Raw genomic sequence first — 27811 nt, 5'->3', positions numbered from 1 at the left:
AATGACAACAATAGACTTTGTATCTTAGTATCCTGTTGATATGATGGAGTCACATAATAATGATGTGAAGCCTCAAACGTTCACTGAATTTAGCCGGTTAGCATTTCCTGGAAGACTGAATGACCAATTTGCATTACTGCATCAGGCAATGTTCTTTCAAACCTGTTGTCAAAACAGTGTGAACATGCTGTCATACACAGGAGACTAAGAACATACGGAATAGAACAAACTGAAAACATACACAAAAAATACAACGAATCTTTGAGTAATCTTGTCAGAAAACAGAGATTTAATTCTGAAAATATGCAGAATTTGAAGCAGGAATTAGTAACATGGAAGCAGCTAAATCTAGACCTGAAATTTTTCCTCACAGCAAAGTAGTTTATTCAATCGCACATCAGTTCATTAATTTTCTTGTAAAGTAATTGATGAGATATGTCTGGTCTATTAGAGCAGTAAATTGTTTATTGAATGTCAGAACCAAAATCTGGAAACACCTGATTTCTCATGTCTAAGTGCAATTGTTTACTCCTCATATTAATTAACCTGAGTAACATAATCTAAGAGTTCTGCACAAGCAGCCATTATGGATTAGAGCACAAGCAAAACATTTTTGCCTTATTCTGATCTACAGTTATTGCTTGATCTAAAGGCTAATATGGGGTTAAATGCAACATTTTCTGGACAACACTTCAGAAACGAATCTAATTTCTCCATTTAAGCCCCTGTTTAACACATTTAACCTCGTATTCTTCTAGTGGGATAAAACTTTCTTTAGGGCATTTCTGCTTCTCAAGTGGTCCTTGTTTAAACCCTATTTTTTTAAACCAAAGTTAGTCATCTTACAATTCTCATCCACCAACCAGCTCTTCCTAACCATATGACAACTATTAACCAGAGACTCTGAAAGGGGAATAAATTTTGTGACAACTTAAGCCAGTTAATTCACATCTTTTCAAAATGCTGCTCATGCTAAAGTACAGGACAATGTAACACAAAACTCTATCTGCTTCTATGTACATCAGCTTGCATTTACGGTAAGACAAGCTGCATTGTACTTTATTGTTAATTTCCAAATCTAGGCTCCTCTGATGCCATTTGAGGCCTTCAATGTATATGTGAAATAGTTAAACATCTAATTTTGTTAGTGCCTGAAAGAATTTATATTTTTTCCTTTATTCATTTCAGCCACTTTGTTCTGGTCAAGGTCACAGCAGATCCAGAGCCTATCCAAAGAAAGGTTGCAGGACAGACACTGGAATAAACACCTGTCTATCAAGGGGGGCCATGTACACACATTCACACTGCCAGGGGCAAGTGAGGATCATTAATCTACCTCCAGTCAAATGCATAATTTAATATTGCGAGACATATTTACACTGATTTACATTCATTCGGTATTTCAATGTCATCCTAGCTAGTTTTAGCGGAGTCAATTCACCATGCAAAAGCGGCGCATTTCCGGAAGGTGGGAAGAAACCAGAGAATTCAGAGAAAACCCCCATGGACAAGGGGAAAACATGCCTAAACCCATAACTGTAGCTCAGAATCTGGAGGGATGCTGGAGCTGTGAGGCATCAGCATTCGATTAAGTCTCATCCATTTCACTACAACACAGTTATGGGTTTATGACCCATCTATGCACACAGATTGAAAATATTTATCTGTCATAGCCAAGCTCTTGAAGAGAGTCATCACCTGTACATCTGCCTGATATCCCTGTCAGCTGAATGATTCAAAGAGCACTAATGATTCATTCACAACAAGCTCTCAGCCAAAACAAGTGTTTGTGGAACTTCCCACGTCATGCAAATTTGCTTAATGCATTAATTATTCTAGGTTTATGGTAATGCAATAGAGCAAACCAGAGACAGCGTTTTGATCTGAAGATATAAATAAATCTTCAGGGCTTCTCTTCTTAATGTTTGTTGAACACGCTTCTTTGTTAACACTCTAGTCTTAATCCTGATATTGTGACCTTTCTAACTTTAACTTTTTTTTCTTTCCCTAATGAATTTATTCAGGGCCTTGATAGAAATAGCTTCCTGTTATTGATTTTATGTTTTTTTGTACAGATAAAAGGTCAGTGAAGAGTGCAGAGAGAACATTTATCACAGTCACACAAGCAAAGCTTTATCAAACCCCTTTAATTACATTTCCATTGCACTGCCCGTATGTCACTGTTTGGTATGCATGCATTTTTAGCATGTTGAGAGAAATTAATCCCTTTATCAGAAATATTAGACAAAGAAATTTATGGAATGGAAGTAAGTGTGTAAATGTGTGTTAAAGCCACATTTTAAATTTCCCAAACTTTCTTTATCGTAGCCGCTGGTGCAGGGCTGTTGGTGACAGAAGGGCTGTTGGTGAGTCAAGCCCAGTTTGTTTTTTTGTCTTTGCCAAGAGTGTCTTTTGTCATTACCTTAACGGTTCCTCACTGCTGTAACAATACAATAAAACCGAATGACGCAGCATGCCTGGTGTTTATGCCTTTGTGTGTGTCTGGAGGGGTTTTGTTGGATTGCATTGAGATTTCCTTAGCAACATTAGGGAGATGACTCAAGGCACACTGGACAAATAAATGCAGATAAATGTATGCCTCACTGATCAACAAAAAAGAGAGGTATATTTCAGAGTTACCCATCCATGATAATGTACTTTCTCTGGGTGGAATACTATTTCATAATAAACATTTTACTGTAAATATACACCTTTACATGTTCTACACTCATTCTTATTGCCAATGTTAGAGAGAATAGAACAAGATAGAAATTGACTCTTCAGTTTTACTTTTATTTGTAAAGTGCCTCTATAAACTGTACAGCTTAAAGCAACAAATTTGGATGTGCCCATAACTTGTAAATATACACATCACCTACAGTTTTTAATTGTAAGAAATGCAAAAAGTCTAATTTTAACATAATTTCTACAATAGCAGTATTCATTATCTTAAGTACCTGCTTCATTCTGCTCAGGCCAAACAACATTGTTTTGCAAGAACTCTGGGAAATATCTCATGGAAAAATAATCAGAATTGAACCAAGGACCTTAAAGCTGTGAAGTGGCAACACTACCCACTATACAATGATAGTTCCTGTATGGAAGGCAAAAAAGAAAAAAACTGATGTTGTCTCTGTTATGTCAACTGTAATGTTCTCTCATGTTTATACAACCAATACAAAAAATTGATCAAAAAAATGTTTCCACAACATTGATCATCACCTTGAAAAAGATCTTCAGGCCAAAAATCTAACATGCATAAAACAGCAGGCAAGAACAAAACACTTACTCACTTGACAGACAGAAGATTGGCTTTAAAACAACTAAAAACCAAGCGAAGAAACGTAGAAACAGGGATCTTAAATATTGATAGGGGAATTAGACACAGGTGGTAGCAATGAAATAATTACAGACAGGGAGAAAACAACATAGGGGTACTCTACTGTTGAAACATGTCATAACTGGTTAAAAGTTCTGACAAATACCATTTTAAACCAAACACATTAATTATTCAGGACCTGTAGACTTATTCTATAGTGTGACTTCTTTATAATGTGTATGTACAAAGATTCAGAGAGATGTTTTCCCCCTTAAATTTAACACTGATGTTTTTTACACCAAGTACTATGTCCCAAAATACATACAGGGCAAGCTTGCCATTTAGAAGATACTGTAAATATATTCAGTTTAGGCTTCTGTTCAGGCTTACACTTGGGATCTGCAGCTCTGCACACTGTGAAGGCCATTATGAAGAAACATATTTACACCAAGTGTAAATCCACTTACTGGTATGTCTTTTAGAGGTGAGAGGAAACCAGAGAGCCCAGATGAAACCCATGAGGAAAACATGCACAGTAACAGCAAAGTTATCATCCCAGGTTTAGATCCAAACCTGGTAGATGCAAAGCTGAACTGCTATTTCCCATCTACAATTATTTACTAATTACAGAAGATCATACCAAAAATATGATTATATTACTATACTATTTCTCTCCTCATGGATTTGAGGCAATCTATTTTAAACAAGCAAATTTAGCAAACTTAGCACAAATTACAAAGTGATTATAAAAAAAATATGTACATATTACAAGTGATTATAAAAAAAATTCCTCTTTGGTTATTTGATTAGATGAAATTTGCACAGTTTAGTTTATGCAACTTAGGGTATTACTAAATGCCTGAATCAGGCCAGATGTATGTGAACCAAACTTAAACCAAATAACACCAGAACAAACTAAAAATAATAACAACATTATTAGTACAAAATGTATTATTAAAAGAATTAATAAGAAATATTGTTCCATATACAATATATTATCATTATGCAATGAACAAAGTTTGTATTAATGTGCGCATTTTGCCGCATAAAAATACATTCTGTACAATTTCAGAGATAATTAATGGACAGTGAAAGACTTTTTACTAACATATGCCTTACTGAATTTTTATCCTGTTCTTTCCTTTCGATCAGCAAAGTGAATATGAATGTAGTCTTTGTTGTATGTATAACTGGTCAAGTTCTTAAACACAGATCTATTCATTCAGTAATAGCAGCCCAACTGAAATGAAACAGAAAGTTGAATAAACACACACAGAGAAGCTTTTCAGTTGATGATTTCTGGAAATACTTTGTGGTACTCCACTCTTTTTTGCAAATGTATTGAATTAAGGAGAGTTGGATACGATGTTAGGCAAACACTTGGTCTGATCAGCATAAGTTATAACACTTATTTTGCCCATGCTCAGCAGTATCCTCTGTCTGCAAAATCAGAGTTGATTAGAATCAAGCTGGTTATTAAATTTCTCGATAACTGACAGTAAATTACTAAGTCAGTTCTAACAGTGTGTATTTAACAGTGTTTATTCTATTTACATTTAACACATTTCCACTTAAAAATGTTTCAAGTTTTTAATTCAGTTAAATTTTTATACACTTATAAACACTTTTTATAGCTATTTTCTTTACAGCTTTAGAAACTTTAACTCAAAATAAATCTTTCAACTGAACCCACTAAATGAAAATACTGACATTGATAAACAAGTGGATCATTGGTAAAGGTCTTCTTTCTAAATGTTGTAAACACTTAATTAGGTTTATGTCGAGCCTATTTTTAGTCCGCACTGTATGTCATCTTTGTTAATATGAGCCGACGTCCGAAGTCATCTATGAAACATATTAGAAATGTCAGTAAATGTCAGACAAATATATTGATACACATCAGCTGCATATGTGGTTAAACACTCTGGCTATGAGGAGAAAACAGAGAGACTGCATGACGTCTTGACTCACATTGCATAATAGGGTGCATCAAGTTCACCCATGTGATTTAGCTTAGGTCAGCTTCAGCTTTCAGTAGTAGAATCTAGTAATATATGACATCATCTTGCAATATGCTTCAAATAACAGATAGCATTGCTTATATAAATTTAAATCAAAGCTTAATACATGTAACCATTATTTAGCATTAATATAGTATAATATACTTAGCTTTGCAAAGATCTCTGAATAAAGAGAGATCACAAAAATCAAAAGTCATGTGTTAGAGTAAAGTTTAGCATATATAAAGTTTAGCATACAGCAGACGATCTAAATGCTTGTAGATGTAATACATGTTATAAAGGCCAGTGAGCAGATAAGGCTGATAGATTAGGATAGGGATTAGAAAAAAAAAAAAAACAGCAGTTGTAGGGGAAAGTTCAGGTCAATAGTGTCAGGTCCTGAGGATTAGTATGGACCAGGATTGTCTCCAGTTGCCATGGGAGAAGTTGGGGTATAGTCAGGAGAGACAGAGCCTGGGGAAAAAGGCTCGATCAGTAGCTCGAGATCAGTTTAAGTAGAGGCGTAGAGTACGAACCAGAAGAGTTATTCGAGCTGGAAAATAGAGACACATGTGAGGACCAATAAGTCGCTACAGAAAATAGATATGAGCCATAGCCAGTAGAAAGTGGTGACCACTCACACCATGCAAAGGACTTTGGCCGGCATTAAGAGAGAGGAAAATATAATGGGAAATCAAGTTCAAAACATATTCATGAAGTAAAAATACTTTGTTACTGTACTATAATACATTTTTCTGGTATCAGTACTTTATTTTATTTTCGGACAACTTTTTACTTTCACTTGTAAAATTTTTGTACACAAATATTAGTACTTTGTACTTCTTACATTTCCAAAACAGGCTCGTTACTTTAGTTTTAATCTATTTGTTGACATGTTCAATATTTTTCCATATCAATATTTTTTTCTCACTGCGTGCCGTTTTCCGCCGATCAACCTATTTCCTGTCATTGCGCTCTCACACATCACAGACGTAGGCTAGCCTACAAAGCTAACAATGAACAAGGCAGAAGGCAACATGAACAATACATTTCACAATTCATCTGATCATCATCTTTTCTCTGCTTCTGTTCTTTTCTTTTGCAATAATATATTTTATTATTAATATATTAATATGATGTGAGGTCCAGTTACCAGCATGACACTAAAACAGGTAGCAGTAATGGCTACTTTTTTACTGAAGTACATGTCAGAGCCCAAACTTCTTTACTTTACCTTGAGTGAAAAAGTGTAATAGTCAGTACTTTAACTTTTACCAGAGTCTTTTAAAACATCTGTATCTGTATTCTACTTGAGTAACAGATGTGTGTACTTTTGCCTTTCTGTACTGCCATGTACAGTATCATTACAACAAACTGTTAGCGCTATCAAAGGGCATAATCTAACACTAAATGCTGTGCACTGTATTTACAGAAACATATGGTTTGCAGAGTGGAAAGTGGTGAATCCCCTGTACTGTTAATGGAGAAAGTTAATGCATGTAAATTCCAATAACTGGTTTGAACTTGTTTCTGCTCAGTTTGCATTCAGTTTACATGGCAATCACATGTGAGCCTGCAGTGATGCATACTGTTTTTGCCTGTTGAAAAAAAATGGCCAGGGGGGTTTGATTGGAAAGTTGTCTTTGTTAGACCTAGAAGTGTCCGAGTACTACCTGCAGGCTATGGCGTCATTTCCAAAATTAAGGGACTAAATCAATTTCCTGACCTTTTCAAATCTGGGAAACTGATGCTAGGGCAAGCCGGTCTCAGTGAGGTTGAAATACATGGATATCAAAATACAATCAGAAATGCTTGTATAGCTACAGTACTGTTATTATGGTGACACAATTATACTGTATGTCTGCTTATTTTGAGACCTTACCTAAAGACGTTGGACTGTTTTCTGGTAACAGCAAAATGTCCTGTGACAATGTAACCTGCTGACATGAATTACTAATATCATATAATAGATACTGTATATGGTATATTATTTTCATATTATGCTTTGGTTTGTGATGTTACTACAACCACTGGTAATGTTATCAAAAAGCTGCTGTAAGTTATAATGTTTACAATCTTTGACATATTCACAGTTTTATCACTCTGTATAGCGTTTATTGTAAATGATCTGAAATGTAGTAAATATGAATGATACATACAGTACACAATATCATTAAACTACATATACTATTGTTTCTGTGGTAAGCATTCAGCTGTAAGGATTCTCAGAAATCATTTAACCTTCCAGCTACAGGATTCCAGTTCTTTTTTAATGAGGCCAATTCTATTACTAATCTATTACTAACTCTATAGCATCCCTATAATAAGATTTTCAATCAGGCAAGAGTAAGTACTTCTAGAGGAGACGGTGGATCTGCAATCTCTCTGGCTGCCAGGAAAATTTGCTTGTAAAACTCTTCTTTTTATTCTCTGTGTCCTGGAAAAATCTTGCCTTGGTCTTTTTCTCTCTTTTTTTCAATTTTAGTAGAAATAATAAATCCCAGACAAGGTCCATGTTGTTTTATTAGGTAATTAAAGAGTCTAGCTGCACTGGTGAATCATAGATCACGTGGTTTTAGCTGCTGCTTTTCAATACAAGCCTGTGTATATTCATTAATACTGTACAATTCTAAGGTCTAGCAAGACTTGTCTGAATATTTCATCAGCACAGCACTACTGCTTTCCCTTACGGACATGACATACTTAGGGAATGATGTCACCCGTAACCTGGTGGCGCATTGCAAAGCGACGTCATCTGCTGGTTGCTGGATGAAGGGTTGCAATGCATTCTACAACATTTTCTTCTTTCATTCCTTCTTTGTGTTTCCACATCTCAGTTCAGGCAGTTTTACAAATAGCATTGCTTGCAGATTAGCTGTTGAAAACACACACAGCCCCTGTTAATCTGTCAAACTTCACTCCTTCTCTTTTTTCTTAGCTTCTAAAACACAGGCTGGGGATTTTTTTTTGTTATGAATTGGTTTTGACAGCTCGAATTGGTCAAAGGTGAATCACTCTAATCAGGGCTTTTCCAGAGACATAACCACACAATCTCCATTGACCTATGAGTGTTCACTCTTGGCAGCTGACACACTGAGAAATGCTGGCATTTACACCGAATTTATGTCGCAAAAAAAATAAAAATAAAAACTTAACACAAGAAGGAATTCACACTGGAGTAACACTAAATTAGACTGAACCTAGGATGACTATATTTTGGTTTCCAAAAATAGTGAGGATGAGAATATTTAGTCCATTTTGAAAAAAAAAACCCAAACAAACAAACAAAAACACATAAACCCAAAACCCACCTGTGGGTCCAGGCTTACATTTAAGTCAATTAGAATGAAACAATGTTCCTCCTGGTCCATAGTGCTGCTGTGTTTTGAACAACACAGCAATATAAGACTACATGAATCTACAGTAGACAGGTCTACATAATGAGCACACTCCGGATAACATGTCAAATGTAACGGCTTGTAAATGTAAAAAAAAGATAAAACAATATAATAGTAACATACTGTCAGTGGTGTACAGAGTACCTGAAAATCATACTTAAGTAAAAGTATAGATACCTTACTGCAAAACTTACTTGAGTAAACGTTTTAACCTTATCTGATTTGAACAGTACTTTACTATTTGACTCATATTGAACGTAGGCTCAAAGATGCACTAGTCCTCAACACCAAGACGCTTGTTAGTGAAAAGTCAAAAACAGTTGATTTGCAAGGTTTTATTTCCTAAATGCAAATGAAACTGTGCACCTTAACACTGCATTAACCAAAACCGACACAACAGTATTAAAGCAGTAGTAAAGCAATCTTTAAAATAAATATCTTCAATTAACAAATAAAAAGTTATTCCTGTCACAAAGTAGAAGCACCATTAGTATTTAATGGACAAATAAAATGAAATAAATAATTTTAGATAAATTAAAAAAAAAAAATATTCAGAGCAGACTGACTGATTGCAAAATGTAATTGATAACGATCATTGTCAATTAAAATACGTAAAATACGTTTTTTTGTTACCGCAAGTTTGTTCTGCTCTGCACCTTGCTGCCTGGCTAAAAGACAATAAAGTTCACTTCGACTTAACTTGACTGTGACTCATAAATATAATTGGGTAGAGTGTAAAAGTTGGTTATATCTTTGATACTCACTAAAACTAGAAAGTAGGCAATTGTAAATTGTGTGAATTGGTGAGGGAAGACATGCAGGTAGTTGGTGTGAAAGAGGCAGATGTAGAGGACAGGGGGGTATGGAGACGGATGATCCATTGTGGCAACCCCTGATGGGAGAAGCTGAAAGAAGAAGAAAAAGAAGAAGAAGTATACATAACACATGATAAATGATAGCACATTTAGTATGATGACAAACAGTATGATAAATACATTGCAGCAGCAATAGTGCTGGTGATCGGTGTTTTGTACAGTGTGTTAGTTATTTTAAGGTAAAAGGAGTGGAGTGTTGTTCAGTTTTGTACGAGTTTACGATAATCCATTCTCTGTGGATTGAGAAATCTAATGCAAATGTTGGTGATGAAGAAATGAAAAACTTTCTGATGATCTTCTCAACTGTCTACGCTATTTCCTATTGTGTCTTGCCATTACTAATTCAGGGATGCTCTTAATAGGATGTGGGAATGATGAGGGCTAGTGGGCTTTTCTCAGCCTTCATAGAATATACAGATGTTACTGGGCTTTCTTGACTATGAGATTCCCCACTAATTTGAATAGAATTTGATGCCCTTGACAATCTCTATGTCAGTGATCAGCAGAGAATAGTCTCTCTGTGCTCTCCTGAAGTCAACAACTATCTTTTTTGTCTGTTGATGTTTAGAGAGTTGTTGACTCTGTGGTAAGATGCTGTAACTCGTCTCTGTATGCTGACTCGTCATTAATGTTGATGAGACCCACCACAGTTGAATCATCAGCGCACTTTGTTGCACATCTGTGAGTCATCAGAGTGAATTGCAGTGGAGGGGTCCCAATGCTCAGTGTGGGAGAGCTAGATATGCTTCTCCTGATCTAAAGGTCTTAATATAGAAAGTCTTGGCCCTAACAGCAGAAGGAGGTGTTCAGGTCCAATAGGATCTGCTTTTCAATTAGGTGCTGAGGAATAATTGTTTTGATTGCTGAGCTAAGATCTATTAAGATCTACAAGGTGGTATCAAAACGTTTCAAGACTAGCTCTGTTTACAAGAAAGTACTTTATCTATCTATGTTTACACACTATCACCTTCAAAAGAATCCCCTTTGCACAGTAATACAGTGCTCCCAGTGTTCCTGCCACTTCTGGAATATGTCCTGGAAGTCTTCTTTTCAACGCATGTTAGGTACCTTCTGTGATTCATGCAGGATCTTTCCAATGGTGTTAAAACTACAACCTTTGAGCTGGATTTTAATCTTCAGGAAGTGGGCGAAGTCTGCAGGACCAGATATCTGGCAATTAGGGTGGCAGCACAAGTGAGATCATGTGGATTTTTCTCGACAATCATAATGCACAAGTTGGCGAATGGTTTTGACATTTTCAGGGTTTTAGCTCATGGAAGGTCTTTCTTATTTCTTGTTTTCTTTCAGTGATGTTCTTACACTCTTGAAGTGCATGTGTGCCACTAAAACACCTCCAATAACTCATTGCAGCATTGTCGTATGTCATACGCATGTCATGTCAAGTGTCTCTGAGGCAGATTTGCCCAGTTCCACAAAGCTTTTTTGCTTTTTTTTTACTTGCTGAACAAGATGAAATCGCAGACATGGTAACACACATGGTCAGAATAGCACCAATACTCTCAAAAAAAATTTAATAATTTAACCACCTCATATGAACCGTTTCCTTTTTGTTCAGGTGGGTAAGGGTGGGCCACTGTACTCACTCAGTACTTCAGTGTGGTCAAATAAGCTCCACCCTGTATTTGCTATAAGATTTTTGGAAAGTAATTATTAAGTCTGATGCTAATTTGGGTCAATTTATTTTCTTAATTCCTTTGAGATATTAGTGCTTGTCTGTTGACATGACAGTAATGTGATTGGTTTTAATGACAGATCTCAAAGATCTCACAGAACACTGTTTTGCTTTTTCTGATAAAAACAAAAAGAAGAAAAAATGCAGAAGCATCTCTTTTTACCTATCCTTTTTCCAATCTTATACTAAAGAGAAGTCCAATAAAATTAATAATGGAGATCAGAAATGCTAGATGTAACTTTTCAGAATGCTAAGCAGCTGTATGATGCAGTGGTGCTATCACGAGCAATGGCAGAGATTTGACTTGGCTTGTTATGCTATTTATGCGAAGACAAGGGTGATGGTGTTGACAGTGGGATTAGCATGAAAGTTGATGCTTTGGAAGCCAATCTGTTTGAGCAGAGTGTACAGATGAGAAGGTGAAAGAGCTGGATTAACTAAAAGATTAAAGCTCTGCTGCATTACAGTCTTTAAGTATAGACTGTATCCCACTGACACCACTATCAAAAGGGAATAATATAAGTTGGTGGTCCATATTCTTGTGTTGCTCTGCAGATTAGGGAGCCTGGCGCATCCTGAAGAGCAAGAATAAATGACTGACTTATTACTGATTAACATTCACGAAAACTAAAGTAACAAATACACAACATCAGCTTGTAAGTGTTTTTATTTACAGTAAATACAATTCAAAGTTCACATCTTACCTCTCCCACACCAGGGGGTGTACAGGCTTCGGTGTACTGTATAGTTTATGTAGTGTGATTAACAGAAAGGCACCTTTGAGGCATAGTGACTCATTTGACATATCATCATCCTACACCCAGGAGTCATTACGCACACGATGGTATTCATGAGCAATCTCTCTCAGCAATCTCATTACCCCAGGGAAGGGTAGAACACAGGGAAAAGAGAGCCAAGTGGGGAAGGAAAGGGAGGCGGACAGAGGACAGCATTATTATATAAGTCTGCATTCAGACATCAGTTCTCCCACCCCTCCACTAATTCTTTATCTTTCTCTCACTCAAACAAATAAATATACACACACAGGGCAGAACACCTCAGCCCATCCTGGCTTTGTTATCAAGTTCCCTAACACTACTTAGGCTGTATTTGTGGTCTTTGTTGCCAAGATTATACCAGGAAGAATATTCAGTCCACCTTGCCCATCTCAGGATTTGATTTTATATGAACGCAAATACAAACACATTTCTTGTCTATGTGCTTATATATATATATATATATATATATATATATATATATATATATATATATATATATATATATATATATATTTTATATATAAATAAATCTCAGTTTTTCACATTTATTTATTAGACTTTTTGGTAGACAGAGGAACGACAGAGGATGAAGTGGAGACACACACCCTTAACACCTTGATCTCAGCCAAGCAGTTTTGGACCTGTTTCTATGGCAATAGATTTTAATGGCTTTGATAAACATGAGGTGCATCCTAAATGTGCCCCAGTGGTATTGCCCAGTCCTATGCTCTGTTTAGGAGACACACTGTGGTCAGATCTGGGTATGAGATTATTTGTACATGCCATGAATTTAAATGCTGGCTGTATGGTTTGGCTGTGATATGCCTCTGGTCTGTAAATCTGTTAAAGGCTGATAAATGTTAGGCTGCAGTATTTCTCTAGTAGTCTCTGTCAGAAGCATCAAGGCTGTTCCAAAAACTGCTGCTAGACTTCTTTTCTTCAAGTAAGTGAAAACAATAGAGAGTCTGAGCCCTAAAAAAATTATAATTTTAGTAAACTGCTAAATGATATGTAAGCTGGATAATGTCATCTGATTACAAAAATCAAGACCTTGATTAAAAATATGCTTGATGTTTTCAATTCATTTTATGCCACACATAAATCCTTAAATGTGAACAGTCTAGAGTAGCTACTAGGTATCGAATTATATGACACAGTTTACAGTGTATAATTTTTATTGAAATGGTAATATTTGATAAACTGATACACTGTAGATATGAATATGAGGCATGTACATTTTCTTTACATTTTCACAAAGGATCTGGTTGAATGTCAAGTCAAGTCAAGAGGCTTTTATTGTCATTTCTACTATACACAGTGGTACACAGTACACAGTAAAAATTAGACAACGTTCCTCCAGAACCCTGGTGCTACACTAAACAACAACATAAAGCTACAACACAACACAACACTATTTAAAGTGCATCGAGTGCAACCTAGTGCAAACAGTGCAGACAAAAAAACAGTACAGACAGACAACACAAGACAACACAAGACAAGACAAGACACAAAACCCAAGATAGCGCCGACCAGTAAACCTACTCTATACTTCGATTATACAGTACTGTGTGAAGAGAACTGTAAAAACTATAATTGGGAATATATATAAACAGACATGATGCAGTGCAAAAAACAGCAGTAGCAGCAGTCAAGAGGTGCAAAAAACAGCATGTAAACAGTGTATAACAGTGTACATGAGTGTTCTGGGATCCTGCAACCGATCAAACTTGAATCTTACAAAAGATATTTTTAAGAAAGAGAACATTGATAAAAAATAATTGTTCCAAATTATGTGAACATCTTCAGGTTATAACCAGGTATAACAATTATGATGTAGCTGATGTTAATGAACCCTAGACTACATCGACCCACTGAACTATGTCACATGATGCTTTGCTCATTAGACACCTGGTTCTAATTCACAATAAATAGCACTTGTATGTAGAGCATAAGTATTAAATAATTGGTTAATTGCACATATGTGTTGAATAGTAAAGTGACATTTTTCATACATATTATAAACAATTCATGTCTGTGAGAAAGTCTCTTTTGTAAAATGCGTACAGCCAAGCAGACATCAGCTTGAAAATATTCTCCTGGATTTTCAGGATGATAAAGCACATGTTTTCATGATGTTTAATATTTTATCATCTGTTATAGGGGCATGTACATAATAAACAATTGTTGAACTTGCAAATAAGTGTGCAAGGTCTTTATGTTTTCTTACGGCCTGTAATCAAGAACTGCTTAAAACCCTTAGAGACCTGCACTACACTATGGGGTGTTTTCTCACAATAATGTCAGAGGATGATATCATCATGCTGACTTTAGATGAATGATGCAATGCGGCTATAGTAATCTTTCTGTGTTTGCTTTCTAAACTAAAATGAGTTTAAGATTGCTTGTATAAAAACATGCACAGTCAACTTCTTTAACAAGAGAATCTTAATATTCATAAAAAAGGAAGATATTATGATATTAATCTCAAAGCAAAAACACTTTTTTATATTTATTTATACTAATATAAACCTCTCTCCCTTTCCCCCTCTCTCTATTTCACAATTGTATATTTAATACTTCTATAACAAGATGCTGACAATGGTCTCCATTGGAAAGGGATGATAAATGTTTAAAAAAAAAAAAGCATTCATTTTATATGTATGTGTTTATTAAGTAATAATAAACATATATTCATATTAGGTAGAATGTTCACCATACAAGCCCCTGAGAATTAGTTTGCACCAAAAACTGATAATGCATTATAAGAACGATTTACATTAACTATAAGTATAAAGACTATAAACCGCAGCTTTTATTTACAGTTGACACTGTAAATAAACACATTTATTTTTCAAAAACTGATCAACTCATCTTATTAATTAAAATTGAAAATGTAATATGCAAGTATTTACATAGCTATATCCTACTTGTAATATTAAATTCATTATTTATTTACTGTAAACAGAACAATAATTTAGTTTTTCCTGTATTTTCGTGTATTTTTCCTTTTGCATTTCACTCATACCTGCACAGTATGATTAGGAAATTCCTCAGATCACACAGTGCATTAACTCTAATGGAGATTAGCTTAGTGGGCGGGGCGTGACGGATATGGGCGGGCTTTATGCTGAATGACAACAGAGTGAAATCATTAGGGGAGTCGTTTTGAACTGAACCGATTCACTGGTGAGTCACTCGTTATTCCTTAACCTGATACAATGCGAGGCTGATGTGCGGGACAGCGGGACTGTAAACAGTGATCGCCGCGGGATTTCTAACAGAGGCAGCGTGTTTTCTCTTTTAATGGGCGATGAGCGAAATGAACGGTCTTATAGGGAGGAATAAGAAGAGGCGTCCTGTTTTATTTGCGCGTGTTTTGTTTTCTGTCTGGGAATAAAAACAGCGGAACCTGCAAGTGTTTCCTGCTTCGTCCTAACTTTCAGAAAGAAGAATCCTTCAAGGTGGAGAGTGTGAGAGAGAGAGATAAATAGATAGAGAGAGAGAGAGAGAGAGAGAGAGAGAGAGAGAGGTAAGTTTGTAAATTGCTATATATATATATATATATATATATATATATATATATATATATATATATATGTGTGTGTGCCAGTATACAACCATTTGCTTATTTACTTTTGCTGCAGTGAACTGTTTAAAAAAAAAAAAACTCAATTTTTCTATATATTTTCTTCTTATCCACCAAAGTAAATCATAATAATGATCAAAATGGTGATTACAATTCAACCTATGTCTAGATTCACAAAGTGTTTCAACTACACATCAACTGATTAAAGACATCTTCAATACAACAATGCTGAGGCTTCTTTTTGTAAAATGCTCTCTTCTGTTTTACCCACATGGTTTAAACATTTCAAGAAATTGAAAGAAAAACTCTTCCATTCTCATCTGCTTTATCAGTTTCTCACCACTTTTTCATTTGTGATGCTGCTACTGATAAGAACCGCAGTTGTAAGCTATATCCTACTCCGACTCCATGCTCGGACAGAGCCATCCTTGTTCCATCTGAGGGTGTCTACATTTTACAGATGGAAAGAATAGGAAACGCTTGTCTTTGAGTCTTCATGATGCACATTAGCAGCAGTGTTGGAAGTGATGAGTCACCTGCTCTTCCACTGACTGGATCAATTTCCCCCAATATTATTCCGGCTGGATCAGTTTTCCCTAAATTAAATGCTTACACTGGACGAATTCCTCTGTAAATACTCAGAGGGTCTCAAGTATTCAGCCACACTTGGGGAATCCCTATTAATATTGAGTCATATTGCCCACACACATACACAGCCTGCACCAATAGTACTCAAGCTAGGTCATTTCCTTAAAACAAAAACCTAGACTACTCTAATAAATGTTCAAACTAAATGATACTTAAATGATGCGTGAATGATGCTCAAACGGGGTAAAATCAAATGATCAGACTGCCCCTCTAATGCACAAACCTGGTTCTTTTCTGTGGAATTAAATATGCACTGGTAGAGTACTTAACTAGGTTTATTTCCTGGAAAATCAAATACCAAGACTGTCTCAACAATACTCCATCCAGGTCATTTCTTTGTGAATCAACTGCATAGAATCCTTAAGCCAAAATCGAACCAGGTTATTTCCTGTGTATACACTCAGTCTACCCAAACAATTCTCAAATCAGCCAGAGTTTCCTGGAAAATAAATTATCCAGAATAAATGAAATCCTCAGACTACCTCAATTATAGGCAAACATATCCAGTCTGTGCCAATGATGCTCAGATCTGCAATGCTCATTTAGAGACATTTTTTAATAATTGAGTATTCATGCTGGGACAGTTTATCAACAATATTTTAACTGGATTGAATACAGTAATTAAACAGACACACTGGGACAATTCTATAATAATAATATTTAGAGCAAATCTACAGTGGTGCATTTTCATCTGAAGAGTTTAGATTTGAGCAGGATTAACAACAAGATTACCGTATTTTTCGGACTATAAGCTGCTACTTTTTTCCTACGTTTTGAACCCCGCGGCTTAAACAACGAAGCGGCTAATTTATGCATTTTCCTGGGGTTTTCCCGGTTCCACAAACTTCAAGGCAAAAAACTGAGCGCCATAACATTAGACCAATGAAGTTTCCGTACGGAAACGAAAAAACGCACCTCACCTGTGTTCTGTGCTGCACGGCTTCGGGAGAAAAAACGTTTTTTTAAACGCACGACGATGCCAAAAGATAAACTCCCGAGAGAAATAGTTGTGAAAGGACAGAGGAAGACAGTGAACAATGACTTTCTTGGTAGGCTACTGTTTAGATACAAGCCGTTGTAGCGCGTTGAGTCTGGGTGAAGGGAGAGCTCGCTAACTCTAGTTGCAACAGAAATCATATAAGCACAGACAGGTTTCCAAAACTCGTGCTTTTTTTATTTTTCTTGGCAACAGCGTTATGGGTTAGTCAAAGAAACTTAGAAATGAGCATCAGAAAATAATAAGGACATAGTCCTCGTCTTGCACACATGCAGTAATAGCGGAAAAATGCTGTGCCAGGCTATTCCCAAAATACCGCTATGCTCCTAAAGGAAGCGCAACATATTTCAGCCATTTCACCGTGTGTAACGTGTCTTTTGTTAAAGCCTGTGTAAAGTACATTAGTGTAGGCTTGTTTATGTTAAAAATAAAAATATTTGTCAAATTCAGTGGGTGCGGCTTATATATGGGTGCGCTTTATAGTCCAGAAATTACGGTAACTGCTGAATAATACATTGAGTTGGTTAGTTCCCCCAAAGTGAAACGTTAAAACTGAGCCAAATTTCTAATATTAATGAGAAAGTATTTTTGGTCTTAATTCTCAATCTGCAATCTTGCAATAATGAATAATTTCACAGACTGGATCAGTTAACCAATAAGACCAAGACTCACAATTCCTCATGAATCTGTTAAACTATATATATTTGAAACATGTTATTAAAGAATTACACGAGTAACACTATAGGTAACAACAATAAGAGCTAGAAAAGTATCGCATTGTTTTGGGTTAGTGATTATATCTTATGACCTCACCAGAGACTGGTGAAGGTGTTTTTTTTTTTTTTGATGAAACCAAAAGTTTGCTTTTCAGCATAACAAAATGTTCACCCACCGAACAAAGTATGGTCAATAATCTTGTTTTGCACACCGATAGACCCGGTTAACATTCATAAAGAGTATAAAGCGTCAGGTTAGATGTCATTAGAACAGGACCTACCCTTTGTTTTGATGTGTGATAGACATGAATATTTAGAATGAGGATGTTGTTGTGTTCTAATAGTGTTTGGCCACTTGCTTGTCATATGTAGTGTTCATTTTAATGATTTAACGTCAGTCTGTTTTAGATGAAGAGGGATTTGCTACGCATTAGTATTGTAATTTGTACCAAGAAATGAATTTATATATGAACAGGATGTTCTTCAAAGGAATTTAACCTATTAGTCATTTGTTTGGCAGCAGCACCTGTCAGAAAATAAGCCACAACAGGCTTCACCTTGCACAACTGGGTGTAGGATGAAATGGAGGAAAGGGAGTTTGCTGTTGAATCTGCCTGAGGGCTTTACAGCGAAACGAATGCACTGTAACTGTAACCATGAAGCAAAAAAAAAAGATTGTGAACGATTTGAAAATGAAAGGGTAAATGAATTCCTTTTGAGTGAGATTTAGAATCAATCTAATCGCTAGACTCAGGAAAAGAAGATCGAGTTTATATCCTTTGACTGCTGTAAGGGCGGTGGCGTGATGAATTTTGGTACCACATCAGAATACTAAAATGAGCAGAACATTAACTGCATTGACAGTGTTTTTTTTTGTTGTTGTTTTAATCACAAAATTAACAAAATGCTTTGTATCATTTAATGAGTTCAAAGAATCAAAGTTCACAAGTCAGAGATTTAAGACATATTCATCCGTTTCACTTGTTGCCTCGAAGAAAGCACTACTGATTCTTTTCCTATCTTTCTCCTGCAGATAGACTCCATCCACTGAAGACAGAAGTGATGATAGTGACATCATGTACGTATGCAGTATAATTAAGTAGACTTGTTCCTCAGATTCCAGTGTGTCTATTGTAAAAAGCATTAGTACCAGGTTATAGCTGGTCTACACAAACATAAATGTGAATGTGTCTCTAATCAAGTATTAGAGAGCAGAACAATAAAAAAAACAGCCAACATTTTATTAATTATAAATTGTTTCCTATCAGATAAACAACCACTTCTTAAAGCAAAAAAAACAAGGCTTCTTTCACAGCTACTAACTAGCCTGACATGAAGCATTGAAAAACATGGAATGTAAAATGCGAGGAACAAAACCTCGATCTATGTTGGCGCTTTATCACTGATGTATTAACACTTCCTGTAAGTAATTAATCACTGTCAGTGAGAGAAATAGAAAGAAATAAAGCAAAAATGGCATGCACACACAGGCATAGAATCTTAGACAAAGGGACTACATGACAGGATATAGGAACTGTAACAATTTTTGTGTGGTTTCTTTCGTGGTGTATTGTGTGTTAGACTGCGTAATTGTTGGTCGTATATATATTTGTACTATTTTTTTACTATTGTACATCATTTGTAAACAAAAAAAACCCACTCCCATTTTTTGCTTGCGCAAGTATTTCCCTCACCTAGTTTCATATTTGGTAAAACCACCTTTAGGCATGCAAGTCTGGATTTGTCGATCCGCTTTGCACATATGAATGCTGAAATTTTTGACATTGTTCTTGGCAAAATTGCTTTTAGAATGTATGGAGGATGTCTTTTTATGCAATGCCTCTAAGCCACTAATACCCCAGTAGGAAAAGTACAAAAATTTTACCACACATGCTCCAGGATGGGTTCTGACTTGACTGTACATACACTATAAAAAAAAACCTATGTATCGTTTGTTCAAGCACTATATATTTGCCAGTAATTGCCCCATTTGGACAATTTTCCCCAAAGGCATCTTCCAGTCACCTCATATTTTGCTATTTGTCAAATTTTGTGCATTTGATATTCGCAGCTTTGAATGAAACACTATTAAGTTTAACTTTTGTACTAAAGGGTGAGCTATAGATTTTAAGTTAAATACTGTGGTGAGACCTGCGATGTTGTATGGATTAGAGACAGTGGCATTGAGTAAAAGACAGGAGGTGGAGCTGGAGGTAGCAGAGCTGAAGATGTTAAGGTTTTGGTTGGAAGTGATGAGGATGGACAAGATTAGAATTGAGTTTATGAGAGGGACAGCGCATGTAGGACATTTTGGTGACAAGGTGAAGGAGGCGAGATTGAGATGGTTTGGACATGTGCAAAGGAGGGACATGAGTTATATTGGTAGGAGAATGCTGAGAATGGAGCCACCAGGAAGGAGGAAAAGAGGAAGACCAAGGAGGAGGTTCATGGATGTGGTTAGGGAAGACATGCAGGTAGTTGGGTTGAAAGAGGCAGATGTAGAGGACAGGGGGGTATGGAGACGGATGGTCCGCTGTGGCGACCCCTAATGGGAGCAGCCGAAAGAAGAAGAAGAAGAAGAATGTATATCCATGGGATTAACCTGCATGCAGCTCTCACAGAGTGGACTATATATATAGCGTAGGCTTAACACACTCCCTCCCTCAAATAAAAAAGAGAGCACAACCTTGCAACAACCACACACCCACAGTTACTAATAAAAAACAAGCCAATATTACAATTAGAACTCATTCTTTTATCGTACGGACAGCAACCAAAGAAACAGACACTTGCTAAAATGCTTGGCTAGTTATTTAACTGGTTTCTGAAACTGAATGGAAATGTGCAGTTAGTGACGTATCTCATTCTTCTTTTTTATTAAGACCATTTCTGGCATTTTACATCATAAGACATACAATATACAAAACAAACACATACACACCCAGTTATCAATTTGTTTTTCTGTTGAAGATAATAACAAACAATAAAGAAGTTACATAAATATTTCCCTATGGAAAATAATATTTGTTTATCAGTGTGTAATGCATTGTTATGCGAAGCTTTAACGACGCGCATTGTGGGAATGTGCAATTCACATGATGAGAATTAGCATCCTATTAATTATGCATCTAATGTAATTACTCGATTACCAGAGGTCCTAATCTTCCAAACCCATGGAACTGAAGTACATAATAATACTGACTGACACATTGTATTGTTAAACAAGTTATAACCCTTGAATGAGCTTTTCAGTATGAATGATTTTGCAGAAGTCGGCATTTTAGCCGACTTTGGAGCTCATTATGTTTCAGTTATTTATTTTTCCCCCCAAGTCAGAGACTTTGTTTATTGAATCAAATTTCAGGATAAATACATTTATACATTTATTTCATTTATTTTTAAGATATGATGGTATGTACTATGGTAAATGTGGTCAATTTAAATTTCCTTGGTTTAATACAGACAGTAAGTCATCAAATTGTTATGCATTGTTTATGATTAAAAAAAAGTCTTTTCAGTCATTCATTTTTTTATTTAGTTTAAAATATTGTGACTGTTGAATGAAAACCAATTGTAAAGCCGGTATCATGAATTAAATTGTTCCTCCCCTATTAGCATATGCCGATCAGGCATAACATTATGACATTATAACATTATGACAGGTGAAGTGAATAACACTGATTATCTCTTCATCGTGGCACCTGTTAAACATTTAGTCCTCAAAGTTGAGTTAGAAGCAGGAAAAATGGGTGAGCGTAATGATTTGAGCGAGTTTGACAAGGGCTAAATTGTGATGGCTAGAAGACTGGGTCAGAGCATCTCCAAAACTGCAGTTCTTGTTGGTGGTTCTGGTCTGCAGTGGTCAGTAACCTCTAGTAAATGTGGGTTGTGTGGTCTGATCCAACAGACGAGCTGCTGTAGCTCAAATTGCTGAAGAAGTAAATGGTGTTAATGCTCGACAGGTCAGGACTGTTTTGGCAGCAAAAAGGGGGACTACTACAATATAAGGCAAGTGGTCATAATGTTATGCCTGATCGGTGTATATTTTATTCGTGTATTATTGGGCTCAGTTAGTGTGAAGGCATTGCTACCATAAAAAGAAAAAGCACATTACTCTAAACACCTTCTGATCAGATTTTAAACATTAACATTATTGATGTATAAAATACATAAAAATGTGTCCAAAATACAGTAGAACAACATTGTAATATTCTAAAATAGGGTGTTAAGTAACATGTATTGTGAATGTTGTTAAGTACAGCCCTAACCTAAATCTTCATAACTGTTCATATAAACTGAGTCAAGGGAAATGATTTCAAAAGAAAAAAATTCAGAGATGGTCTTTCTGAGGCGTATTAATGCAGCATCCTGCCGTCAGGTTTTATCAGAGCATCTGTGGGATTGCAGTTTGACTTTGCAGTAGGCACTGGATTGCAGGCTCCAACACTCCTTAGGCTCTAGCAGTAAGGATAAATGGACCATTTGAGCTCTGCAGCCCTGTGAGTGACTAAAGCAGTGACAGAACCCAATCATAATGTGCGTACCCCAGTGCTTTATCCCCTTCATTGTGAAAGAGGTTGACTCACTCTTTTAGTCGTTTAACAGATGCTTTCTCCTTTCCAGGTTTTTCTCCATGAGGCTATTTGTCATCGTGAACGTCTTCACCGCTATACATGGTGAGTGTTTGGCCTGTGTCCAAGTTTTACCCACATTGCAGAAGCATTTAGTCATAACATTCTATTTTTTCGACCATAAACTTAGATGATGTGGTACATTTTTGTTGGTAGGAAAATGTTTCTAAAATGATGCTCGAAGATTTTTTAGTGATCCCTGAGCAATGTATTATAAGATTATAACTGTCGGAAATACCATTGTATTGCATTAAAAATGTGGAGTTTGTTTGAACATTTATTTATCTATCTATCCAAATGATTTATTTAACACAATGATTTCAAACATTCGACATTCAACATTTGAACATCATGTCAGCTGTTTTCACTCAGCTTGTACCTGTTGTCCATAAACCATTTAAAAATGCTGTTTATCACAATATTGAAATTATATTAGCATATTCCCCAAGGTCACATGCACGTCCCAGACATTTTCACTGAACTGGAGCCTTAATTTTGTAATAAAAACACATGCTATTGTGTTTGTATCTTTAAGCTAATTTATATTTACAAAAAAAAAAATTCAGGATTATAATTTTTTATTTTTCGTGAGCCTCTGCCTCAGATTTCAGTATGGTGTCTATTTTTGCTAACAGCTTGAACCAGTTTAATTCATGTCCTCTAAACTATGGACATTGATAATTAGTTTTTGTTTTTTTCGTGCCATTCTGTGTAAACGCTCGAGTAATCCTGTAAGGCTGGAAAAACGAGGAGATATGTCAGGGCTGTAATGGAGGCATCAGCAACCTTTAAATTCACTTAGATCACTTTTTTCCCTTATTCTGATTCTCTCTTTAACTGCCCTGAACATTATCTGAAGCTCATTAGATATTTATATTTGTGTATTATGCGTGGATTTGAGTATTGTGAAGCCTGACCATAAGATTTGTATGTGCTTTATAAGCATTCCATTCCACATTTATTCCTTTTTTCCCTGTTATAATAACCTCCACAGTACTGGGGAGATGTTTCCCTAGATGCTTTCCAGTTCATCATTAAGTTGTTTAATATTGTTGAGATCAGAATAGGCCACTCAAGATCTTCTACTCCAACCCATGTAAAGCATATCTTCATAGAGCTCACTTTGTGCATGGGGAAATTTCCATGCTGGAACAGATTACTGGGTCTCGGTGGACTTGAAAACTTGATATGGAAAATGTAATGCTACAATATCCAAAGAATGTATTTGTTGTAGTGGTAACAGTTTTGGGAATGAACCACATATAGCTGGAAAGCTCAGGTGCCCTGTTGTCCACAAAGTGCACTATAATATAATGTAAATGTGTGGTAATTTTTCAATGCAATAAATGTCTCTTTCAGCTGCACTTGCTGTGAACCCTTTAAATAGCTGGCCTGGTGTGTATCATGATCTGCAGTGGAGAGCTCAGCTGAATTGTGCACTGACTTCCAGTGGAAAGACCAGTGAGGCCAGTGCTAGCGCCAGCGTTCACAATCACAGCCTCAGCCACGTCAGCAGCCTTCTCCAGTATCAGTGCCACATCCCAAACTCCACAAATACAACTCAAGATTCCAGTGTTTCTCAAGTTGTCTCTGGTAAACTTAACTTGCTGCATGCTTATTTGAGGCCAATTAAAATTGTAAGGCTGTGGAACGTTTCACTGTTTGTCAGTTCAGCATCATCACAACTGCGGAATTAATGAGCTCACTAAGCCAAATCCACTCTCCATAACTTTCACTGCTGAGATATGCTACTACAGCACCTCTTACATTGGAACTAATGCTATAGGCTACTCTACGTGTAGGAAAATCTTCCACTAAATGTAGAAATCACAAAATGACTACATAGTATGCAATCTTTCGTCCTGGCATAGCAATTATCCTCATCTTTGTGCATCATGAGCTGGTAGTTACAGGTTTTGAATATGTTCAGATGATTCTTGTCTTAGCCACGTCTCGGAGATACCAAGCCGGAGGACACTGAAAGCTGCAAATTAAGTTTAATCATAAAATCAATAGTCATGATAATTGATTCTTATTACATCCAATTTAAGTTCTTGACATCAATATTTGCTGCATTATAAAAAAGTCATATGAGTAAGCATTTATGGATTTTTTTTGCTTTTTTCCAAAATATAAAAAATTATGCAAGACGCACTGAAAACCTGTGAAGTAACTGGATTGATGGGGCAGAATTGATCTGTACGTGTACACTGCAATGAAGCTTTGTTTTGGCCAGTCTAAACAAAAGGCTTATGACTAATTGGCTTGAGCTGTCTCAAGAAATGGCAGTATTAATGAGATGGACTTGTTAACTACATCTCTTACCAGAAAACATCCGTTTGGACGTTCGCTGCTGGCTTGAAGACAAACGAGCAAATGTCATTTGTTGTCTAAAACGCCAACGAGCAAGAGATACGGACACCAGTCAGCTGATCATAAGCCTGCGGTGAGTAGAGTCTTCCGTTTGTCCGTATTTTTCTCTGACTGTTCAACCTGGAGGGTGCTACAATAATCTATTTGAGTTTGCAGTACATAGCTGTGAGGCAGAACACTCTGATGGATCGATTTTATATGCACACAATGCATAGTGCAGAACACAGTGTTCATTGCTTGGCTGTTTTATGTTTATTCTCCATACTTTTTTTTTTTCAGTGGAAAAAATTTTACTTTCCATATTGTCTTACTCACACCTGCATGGCAGTTTAGTGGAGATGGGGTATAAGACACATCAAATATAGCCATTTGTAGGAAAGTAGATATCTCACGATGAATGAGAATTTTAGGGTTAGGGTTGAAAGTCATTTTTTACACATCCTGTCGATTTTCCGTTTCAGACTGGGGACAGATACGTGGTCAGAAGAAACAAACATCACTTCTCAGGTGCAGTGTCCTGGTGAAGATGAGATCACATGCTCCTTTGCCCTTCCTGCCAACAATGTCTCTGTCTCATTGTCTGTTAGAGGATTTCTCAGTGATCATCCTGTTCTGACAACCGAGATGTCCTTCAGCACTGATCTGCTGCGTAAGTTTTACACAGAGGTGTTTCTATATAATCCCTTTATATATAATTATGGTAGTAATAATAATAATAATAAGTACAAGAATTACAACAAAATGGTTGTACTAACATTTAGGTTCCATGCTAAGAGTGTCACAACATATCACATAGAATATAACAAAATTAAATGCATACATTGCAAAGGGATACAGTCATGAATTCCCATCTTTTTTTTTATTACGCCTTGATTTTTTGATTAATTGGTTTATTTATTTATATTTATTTATGCCTTATCATGCATATTTTCCTCAAGTCCTTATTTTATTGTTTTCTTATTTCCTGTTTTCACATTCTGTTATTTATTTTTCTTTTTTTTTTCGACCTTGGTTATTAAAAACTCGCAGCCTTCCTATGATCAGTATGAACAATGACTTTCACTTACACCCTGCGTCATTTGCCCACATATTTGCAATGTGTCGATAGATACAGAGGTAGATTAGCCACGGTGGTGAAGCTTCCAGCAGGCAGGTGCTCAGACTACAGTAGATTGATGAAAATGCAATCTTTACTGAAAGACAACCTTTAGACACCTACATACGAATAAATTCAAAGTTCTCGAGTGTCCCCCTTTCGACATTATTGGCTTTCTGAAGATATTTTTATATAATTATGATTGCTGTATGTGTTATTTTATACTAGCTTTATAAGAATTTAGGATGAAATTCTCTAATCTCTAAATCCGATCAATTGAAATATTCAAATGATTGTGTCATCTAGGTCAAAAATGAACGAATGTGTAATGCGAGTTATGGTGCTGTAAGATGCATATACAGTTGAATATAAAACAGGAACAATAGTGCACCTTACAGCAAATATAATACCTATAGTACCTATGGAATGCTATACAGTAATTTATCACTTGACGCAGTCAGATTCTGCGTTTTTCCGCGGTTTATCGCTGAATTGCATTTGCCACGTAACTAATTCGTGTGGCTGATTTTCGCGGTCTCTGGCGGATAACACGACAGACCAAAAAACTTATAGGAAATTGTATTTATAGAGTTTTCTGTTAAAATAATGACATTTTTTAATAATAGTAATAGTAGTTTTAATTATACAATGAAGTAAAATGTTTATACAGTACAGTTATATATACATAAAATAGAATTTTTGGGGTTGCGTTTGTTTATCGTTTTTTTTTTTGTTTATCACGGGCAGTTTTGGAACGTAACCACCGCGATAAACGGGGATTTTTTTTTTTTGTGATCTTACAACATGACTTGTGGATAAATCAGACAAGAACTTTTCTAAACTATCTGTTTTAAAAGAAGTATTAAAAAAGTATTTAAACACGTTTTTCACAAATTGATATCACACACAGTATTAATTAGGCGATGACATGTAGCAGGCTCTGAGGATTATGTTCAAATCTTCATCAATTATTTAAAAGACTTTAGAGCTATGTGGTAATGAAAATTGTGGTTACTGGTCTTCCTGTACATTTTCAACACGCTCAGTTGGGCTTTTGATGTCATTACGTAATTATACAACTCGTATTTGATCGCTGTGTGACTAAAGCCGCACTATGACATTTTTAAAACAACAGGAAATATTGAAAAATCTAAATAGGTTAATGACTTCTCAAACTTATTGAAGTTGATTTGAGGTGCTTGAAGTATTTAGGAATGCTTGTGAAACCTTGATGATCAGGTACATTTTCTACTGATACACACAGCATTTGTATGATGGCAAATGTACAAAAAGGCATTTTTCACTTAACAGTTTACAGCAGTGTGGATCAACAAAGGGTGACTGATAAGGCGAGATGGATAAGATGGGTTTACAGTAAAACCACACGTGATGGTCTGAAGCCTGTAAAAACCGAGCAGGATGCAGACTTAAATCGATGAGACGACCATTGTAAAAGAAGCTGCACACCCATTTTAACTCTGTAGATATCAGTTCTTGAATTTTTTTAATGTGACTTTTTTTCTAATTATACATTGTAAACATTCTTATTTGTAAAGAGTATCCCTTAGAATAACAGTAGCAACAATACTAATAGCAGGCTCTGTTTTTTTTTTTAATAGTGCCATTGCTTTTGTGGAAAGCAACTCTCAAGTGGAATTTTCATCGATTTCCAGAAATTACACAACCATAAACTTGGCATA

The 27811-nt window shown here is 36.0% G+C and overlaps 1 protein-coding gene across 4 annotated transcripts in view; it reads left to right on the top strand.

Moving 5' to 3' along the window:
• Positions 1–15273: 15273 nt before the first annotated feature.
• lepr (leptin receptor) overlaps positions 15274–27811 on the top strand; it is a 38529-nt gene continuing 25991 nt past the window's right edge. Inside the window, exons 1-6 of one of the 4 annotated variants that reach the window (XM_046858853.1) lie at positions 15274–15593; positions 19045–19089; positions 22635–22687; positions 24002–24235; positions 24971–25088; positions 25477–25664. In XM_046858853.1, coding sequence (XP_046714809.1) covers positions 19088–19089; positions 22635–22687; positions 24002–24235; positions 24971–25088; positions 25477–25664 — 595 coding nt within the window. In that variant the 5' untranslated portion in view covers positions 15274–15593; positions 19045–19087. Of the gene's footprint in view, positions 15594–19044; positions 19090–22389; positions 22548–22634; positions 22688–24001; positions 24236–24970; positions 25089–25476; positions 25665–27811 lie in introns of those variants that run through there. The other 3 variants (XM_046858870.1, XM_046858843.1, XM_046858861.1) reach the window with 3 other exon arrangements.

The sequence above is a fragment of the Silurus meridionalis genome, chromosome 1 (genome assembly GCF_014805685.1).
Source record: "Silurus meridionalis isolate SWU-2019-XX chromosome 1, ASM1480568v1, whole genome shotgun sequence".
NCBI classification, from domain to species: domain Eukaryota; kingdom Metazoa; phylum Chordata; class Actinopteri; order Siluriformes; family Siluridae; genus Silurus; species Silurus meridionalis.
Note: the sequence above shows the minus strand (reverse complement) of the source record. Positions and strands in the feature narration are given on the sequence as shown.